Source organism: Penaeus chinensis, chromosome 7, assembly GCF_019202785.1.
Source record: "Penaeus chinensis breed Huanghai No. 1 chromosome 7, ASM1920278v2, whole genome shotgun sequence".
In the NCBI taxonomy this organism is placed as follows: Eukaryota; Metazoa; Arthropoda; class Malacostraca; order Decapoda; family Penaeidae; genus Penaeus; species Penaeus chinensis.
The window spans coordinates 43114826-43123286 of record NC_061825.1 but is presented as its reverse complement, the minus strand read 5'-3'; the positions used below and the strand labels follow the sequence as shown (position 1 = coordinate 43123286).

At 33.6% G+C, this 8461-nt stretch overlaps 1 protein-coding gene across 1 annotated transcript in view; it reads right to left on the bottom strand.

Annotated features, from left to right (window-relative positions):
- LOC125027029 overlaps positions 1 to 7712 on the bottom strand; it is a 48264-nt gene extending 40552 nt beyond the window's left edge. Inside the window, exon 1 of the mRNA XM_047615662.1 lies at positions 7354 to 7712. Coding sequence (XP_047471618.1) covers positions 7354 to 7405 — 52 coding nt within the window. The 5' untranslated portion in view covers positions 7406 to 7712. The remainder of the gene's footprint in view (positions 1 to 7353) is intronic.
- Between the last annotated feature and the right edge of the window lie 749 nt (positions 7713 to 8461).

Genomic DNA, 8461 nt, shown 5'->3' with positions numbered 1-8461 from the left:
GAATCCTGGGAATGCAATTGGGTCTCAAGGTCGCTTACGCACTTGTCCTCTTCTGGGGAGCATCACATGCGCTGCCTCTTTCTCCTGCTTTCGTACCCACTTCCTCTCTCAATTTTGCTTATCAACTCTTTTAATCTTTGTTTTTTTTCCGTTGCCTATTCATTAACGCACCATTTTAATAATCTTAGGCATCATTATCATAATCATTTTCTTAGCCTGTTCATTCATACACCATCTTTATCATTATCACCAACACCGTTAGCTTCTTCAGTCATCATCATCATTATAAACATATTTTCATCGTATTCTTTCCCCTTTCCCTCATATCTTCCCTCAAATTCACTCCGTGAGTAGTTTGATAACAATATCCATACGGTTTCCAGACTTCCTTCAGCTGAAAACAGTTCAAGTGATTGCCCGAATTAAGCTTCATTTTACTCCATAACGGTTTTAATTACTCGTCACGCATAATGTCCGACCAAAGGAGAAAACAATGAATTGAAACATTTGGAAGAATTAGCATTAAAAATGTAATATTTTCCTATGGTCCACGCCAATAAAGTACTGCATGTTATATACCCTCCAGTTGCTCGACAGAAGAGATGTTCCATTCCGAATGTACAACTCTATGGAACCAAGCAGTCACGGTTACGTAGTAACGTAGTAATCTTTACGGAACCTAACCGGTTTTGGAAGACCGCTAGTGAAACCTATTGCCGCCCTTACTGTCGCTTCGGGGATATAATAATTCGAGAATCTTCCGCTGATATTACTTATCTGGCCAATTCACATTATATATACAATATATCTATATCTATCTATCTATATATATTATATATATATACACATATATGAACACAAAGAACGTGAATACAAAGATGAAAAGAAAAGCAGCCACAATAATAAATTAAATCAATTAGTGACTTTTCGAACTCATCAAGAATTCCATATCTGACAGACAAATACCAGAAATGGATCCCTTTCGGTTATCAGTCCGTCTGAAGAGGTACTTTTGACATGTTCGAAATGTCTCCATTTAAACTAGAATACTCCGGTTGAATAACGGCAACTAATTACATTATTAATGATTGCAATATCAAACCTCCAAATAAATTTGAATACTAATATACGCCAATGATCCTCAGACAAACTGATAATACCAAGGATACCGGAAATAACCAACTATTAAAAAATACCTTGTTACCCTACACTATAATATGTCCGAAAAACGAAAAACATTTTTAAAAACATCGAGTGTAAAATATTATATTAGCAGAGAAGACTACATCCATCATCTAATTTCCGCAGCGGCCAAGTTTACATCATCTTCATCGGAAAGCTGACCATCGCGGGGCAGAAGGGGTTGGTGCAGTTTCTTGACACCGGTCATTTAGAAAGTATGGAAATTCTCCCCGCTTTAATATGAAATATGATGTAAATACAACTGAAATTAGGTACCATGCAAGAAAATTATAACATTCACTAATTTGTAGCACGTAAAAGATCGGAAATTCAAGATATTCTAAAACAAAGTCATAATTTTAAAACCATGTATTACGGTGTAACTCCATGGGTTTCCCTCCCCAGTGACATAACAAATCATTACTAAATCTAACACTCTTTTGGGCTTATAACGTATAACCTCACTGAATGTCGATGAGATTACACTAATGGCCGCGGTTACATGTACTGTCCACTGTATTTTTTTTTTGTGAATTTCGTTGCACACAGATGGCTCCACATGTGCTCAGCTAATAAGGGGGTTAATTAGTAGGCCTTACATGACCTCACCTGATTTTCCCAATTCCTTAGTCTTTCGTGATTTTTTTCTCCTAACGCTCAATAATATCGATATTGCTATTGATGTTCTTGTTGCCATCATAATCATCATCATATTATCGTTGTTGTTGCCGCCGCTGCCGTCATCATCATTATCATCATCATCATCATCATCATCATCATCATCATCATCATCATCATCATCATCATCATCCTCCTCCTCCTCCTCCTCCTCCTCCTCCTCCTCCTCCTCCTCCTCATCATCATCATCATCATCATCATCATCATCATCATCATCATCATCATCGCTATGTTATTCAAATACCAAAAATAGAAAATAAAAATTCTTTCTGAAAGTGAGGTAGGTCTAAAAGGTCAAAGTGGAGAGATAAACAGGACAGGTAGCTGACTCTTAGGTTATCAAGCCCTTGAGGAGCCATCTGTATGAACAAAAATAACAAGCTAAAATCACAGTGGACATGCAATATAAGCCATGTCTTCCCAGCACATTGGGTTAAAATATATAATCTATTCTGCATATAATATACACACCTGCTGAAGTAAAGAGTACATTTACTTGTGGACCAACCAAGCCACATTACAGAATCTACATCCTATTGCTCAGATACAGCTATTCATGGGTCATTTTTAACTGGATATATTGTTTTTAAGAAGCTTCAAATTTTATTTTACTGTATTTGGACTTCATGACATAATATTCTATCAGGTTTAGTTAGTTACATAAGATACAGCCTGTCAGATAACGTTATTAATGTTAATGTGATGCAAGTACATCATCAAAAGGAAAATGGTAATCATCCTCAATGTTAGCTTTCATAAAAGAAATCACCTCTCAATACAAATATTTTCATTATCTTACTATGATGTATGTATAAGAACTTTCTAACAAGACAAGAGTATAAGATTGGCAGTGGGACACACTCATGCATACTGTCCAAACTGTTGGGAGAATTAAAAATCCTTATGTATGAACCCTGTGATTATGGATGTCATGGACATCAGGAAGTCATACATTAACCTAGTAGGACACACTCAGGTAACAGATTGCATGGGATTAGGAACATCTATGCTATGCAGATGGAGTGGAGATGGAATAGAAATTAGAGGATGTATTGCAACAGTGCAAAGTTTAAATAAAGGATTTTATACTATGGATAGCCAGGCGAGTCTGCTAGAAAAAAAAAAAATCAATTGTAGCCACTAATCACTGGTTTTAATTTCTTGCAAGGACAATGGCATTATAAAAGACAGGTGATATCACATCATTCTGACGACTAAGCTGCTTATATTGCACCTTTTAGAATACTGAATGTGATAACTGTTAATCTAATCTACAGTAGGAAAAACCTTGAATTAACAATAATTTTTGTTTTAATTGCTTTATCCAGAACACATGAGAAGGCCCTGTTGACAATAATATAAATAATGACAAAACACCATGAATTTACTATGAAGGATTTTTTTTACCTGCAAAAGAGGTGGGTGTTTTTCAGGGAAGTGGTTTTGTAAATTTTTTCAATTTTTAATACAAGTTCTCAAGCAGTCTTCAAGCTGCTACCATACGTCATATCTTAGAAACCTATTTTATCATCTGCATAATCTTGGAAGGAATTATATTGATATATCTTTTACTACTACAGGTATCTGTCATCCACTCAAACTAAAGTACAAACTGTTAAGTGTTGAAGTGTATATATATGGCTTTGTTTAACACTGCATTCAATTAATAAAGTTGTGTGATAATGATTAACCTTACAACCCCTCAAGGAGACTGAATTAATCAATAAATTACTCCTAATCTTAATTAATTGCTGTAGTCACAGCTCTATGAAAACAATATCTTGGCTGTAACCATTAAAAATACAGTGCTTTTCATGCCTAGTATGAGATCTACATATTAATGAAGACTGCATTTTCAAGGCTTTGAATATTCTACTTCATTTTCAAACTAAACTGATATGTTATACAAAGTGATGGATTGAAAGCTCAGATATATAATATATATATATATATATATATATATATAATATAAATATAAATTATATATAATATAATAATATAATAATATATAATAAAAATATAATATATATATATATATATATATAGTATATGCAAATATTTTATATAATTATATATATATATATGTGCATATATATGTGCATATATATATATATATATATATATACATATATACATCCAAAAATATACAACTGATATATATATATCTAAAGTATAATAACAAAAACAATATCACCATCCACGGGTAACACCTGCTTGAATCATTTACTGGCACGCTACTTTGCGAAAGGAGGTACCTCTGTATAAATAAATTTTTCTTAGTGCAATGGCTGTATAATTTACTATTACCTGCTCTCCATGATTTACTCTTTGGTTTTCTTAATGCTCCTCCTATTCCACTTCTTTTCAATATTCAAAAACACGTCAATAATCATAACAATTATCATCATCATCATCATCATCATCATCATCATCATAATAATTATTATTATCATTACTGTTGTTATCATTATCATTATCAATATCCTCATTATTATTATTATCACTGTTATTGTTATTATTACTATTAGTATCATTTTTTATTTGTTGTTGTTGTTCCTATCATTATTATTATCCTTAATACTATCATCATTATTATCATCAGCTTCTACTAATATAATTATTATTACCAATGTTATTGTTAATATCATCATCATATTTTCACCATTATTGTTGCTACTGCTGTTATAATATCACTAATAATTATTAAGATAATAATAACAACAAAAACAACAACAATAATAATAATAATAATAAAAACATAACTAAGGATAATAACAATAATTGCAGTAATAATAATGATTATGATAATGGTAATAACAATAACAATAATAATAATGTAGTTATGATGGTGGTATTGATAAAAATAATAATGATAATGGAAATAGTTACAATAATAATAATTAAAAGTAGCAGTACTAGCTGTAGTAATAGTAATATCAGAATCACTATTATTATTATTATTATTATTATTATTATTATTATTATTATTATTATTATTATTATTATTATTATTATTATTATCATTATCATTATTATCATTAGCATCATCATCACTATTATCATTATTATTATAATCATTACATAATCATTATCATCATCATCATCATCATTATCATTATCATCCTTATTATTACTATTATAATCATTATTATTATTATCAGCAAGCACAGTAAAATAAGGAATGATATTTATAAAGATAATAATACTGTGCTTCATAATGAAGATGAAGATGATGATCATGAAGATGGTAATGATCAGGATGATGGTGATGGTAATGCCTAGCAGTAAAAATAACAATAAAAGTAATAACAGTAATGTCAATAACACATTTCTTGAATATCATAATTCTATATAAAATAATTTTTTCGATTTCAATTTGTGTAATAAATGTCATAGTGACCATTGATTTACCAATCCTTTACACTTTCTATCATAAGACTCATACTGGCATCCACTAAAACTACCACAATTACCCAAAATTTATAACTTTTCCTTTACCAGAGTATTGATTCCAGCAAACACAATGCAGCCAAAAGTGCTCACTCACTTCTGCACTACAGCATTGGTTCTTTTCACACAAGACTATTTCACATGCTCAAGACTGTAAACTCTTGTATAGGTCTTAAAGTGTGAACTTATTTTATAAAAGAATACTGTACATGAGTGAATAATAATAGTCTAATGGTCTAATTTAGGTGTATATATGCCATATCTTTCTCTTCAACAATAAAAATTTGACATGTTTAATTGCACTCGCCATATGGAATAAATTAAAATCCTCTTATTCAAATTACGTGTTATGTGACTGGTAATATCATCTTAAAAGTAAATAAATAAAAAGGTGTACTGTGCTAGTTGTGTGTGTGTGTGTGTGTGTGTGTGTGTGTGTGTGTGTGTGTGTGTGTGTGTGTGTGTGTGTGTGTGTGTGTGTGTGTGTGTGTGTGTGTGTGTGTGTGTGCGTGTGCGTGTGTGTATATACTTATTTCTTAGACATAAACAATTTAACCTTATATCATTCTTAACATACTTTTTTTCTCTCTCTCTTTCAAAGTAAAAGCCATTACCATACAAAAGTTATATCAGCTGTTAAAATAATGTAAATAGTAGTCATACAGTTGATAGTATATTAAATCAAATCAAACATAATTTTGGAATAATAATATCAAGAACGCAACAAAATAGCAATTATTTTTCCTTAGACTAATAACATAAAGAAACACAAGAAAACAAATGAAATTACATCTGCCTTTGATTTCCTATTCCTCACATGATTTATCAGTATCTATTAGTAAGGAAAAATAGACAAATCAAACAGAATTGTGATGAAAAATTTGAGAGCAAAGTATGGTTTGCAGAAAGTTGCTGCTTTATGTAGTTAAATATGTAATAATCTTTTGGGCTAGATTTTGAATTTTATATCCAAAACTTAAAACTCTCAAACCTGAATTTATGAAAACAAATAAAAGATTTATTCTTATTCTCTAGACCTATGGACATGAGCTGACAAAACAGCATAACACTGAGTAATTCTTGAATTTAGGACTGCTCTCCCCAGAACAAAAGTCTCACAGTCAATGTGGATTCCTTCCCTTTGATTCTCGTGCAAAAGCCAACACCTGAATCACAAAATGTATATTCTCGTAAGATAAAGCGTGGAATGATTTCTTGTATGTCTACATGCTGTATCTTGTAGGTTTGGTAGCCTTTGATAGTGTGCAATTACCTATCATTGCAGGTGTATCTTTGATACCCAATTATAAGCTTACCTTAATTTTCTCCAAGTTATTTTTCACATGTGAGTGTGTTGCTTTGCTTGTTATGGTCACTACCTTAGATTTATTTTCAAGCTCTGTGCTGTGTATATTTCAAATAAGCCAAAAACTTATAAAAAAAATGTCTTTCATTTCTGTCTCTCTATCTTAATGTCTCTTTTTTTCTTCAACCCATATGTATTCTTTCCCTTTAAGGAATTACTGAATTTTACAATAATCTGCAGTTACTGAAGAACATATACAAATCAATATAACACTGGATATAAGCAACAATTGGAGATCATGATTTCAGTAGTTCTGCAAATCCAACAGTATTTTCAATACTAATTACATCACTGTTAGATATATTAATTAACCCTTCCATGAAAATGGACTGAGCAGACTTTTCCACTGTCAATGTTGCAAATCAATATTTTCATGTAGGCTGCAGTGAATGACAACCTCCTTCGTGTTCCCTCTGCCGAACTGCATGACCCCATGGCTAAGAGTTTAACCCCTTTATTCGATAGGAATATGACTAGAAAAGTCTTTTAGTCTTTAAACAAGGGCACTTTTTTCCTTCATATGACATAAGCTGCATTTAGTGGCAAGCTGACACTTCATCGACAGTCCTCCTGGTGACAATTCTTATGCTAGCAATGCTTTCGGAAGCAATCCCGTTATTGCTGGTGTTACATTCAACTCAAGAAATCATTACTTGTGGCATTAAAGTGATAATTACCTGTAATGACCGCCGCCCAACATGCCAAGAGAGTGATGTACCGGCCGGCCATGATGAGTGCCACTAGTCATGGCCTCATGCACGCCTCATAACTCCTCTCAGATGGAGAAAACGCCGCCCTTGTTGCCGCTGCTCTTGCCTGTGCTTGCTGGGCCACCGCCACCATCACAACACTTAGATTGCATATACACTGTCACACACTATACTACTTAGCCTATAGTTCTCTCACTATCGTATCATGCATTTAGCGGCTGACTTATTGTAATTATATCGCTGCAGCCGATCATTCGACCATGACGAGACCCGCGACTGACATGCCCGAGACTAAAAACGGCAGACACTGAGAGCAGACACTGAGCGCCCAGCAGACTCAACACTGTGTCTGTCACACTCACTGCCACTACCACGACTCACATGCGCTCTTCTCACCCTCATTTCTTACCACCCCCTGTCCTCATCATCTATTAATTCGTTTTCTTATGTAGAAAATATTCCCCTGAACCAGCTCCTTCAATCCCAAAGGCATTCAAAATTCACGACATGAGAAATAAAGGCATTTGCAGGATCCGTTGGCGAGGCTGGCATCTCTAACGTGGTTGCGGGCGAGTCCACGAGCCAGACAGGGAGGTTGCCTTACACGCTCCTGCACTACCCTACACCAATTGCAATTCCTCTCTTTTATAAGAGTTATAGGGCTGTGTTAGATGTCTGTCTGATGTATGCTGGAGAAATTGGCAATGGATATTTTTGCGCCTTCCGCCGTGTGAGGAAGAACAAGTGAAGCAGCAACCAAGCAACCATGCTTGAGTTGCTCTGCCAGTTTTAAGCCTCTTGTCTTTTCACACAGACAGGAGAACGGATTCATTCAAACACTTTAGGCTGTGAATTATCAGACATCAATTCAATATTACAATTTGTCTTTATGTATATAGATTCGGTCCAGCCGCACTGTATGGTGTGCGGACAGTTTATTGACCACCGTCGCCAGACATATTCTAACAAAGATTGTTTTTTGTCACTCTTTTTGTGGGGAGTGTGCTTTTTGGCAGTTTGTATTGATAATCATACTCTGTATTAGGATAGAATCTGGCTTTGGAACAGCACGAAC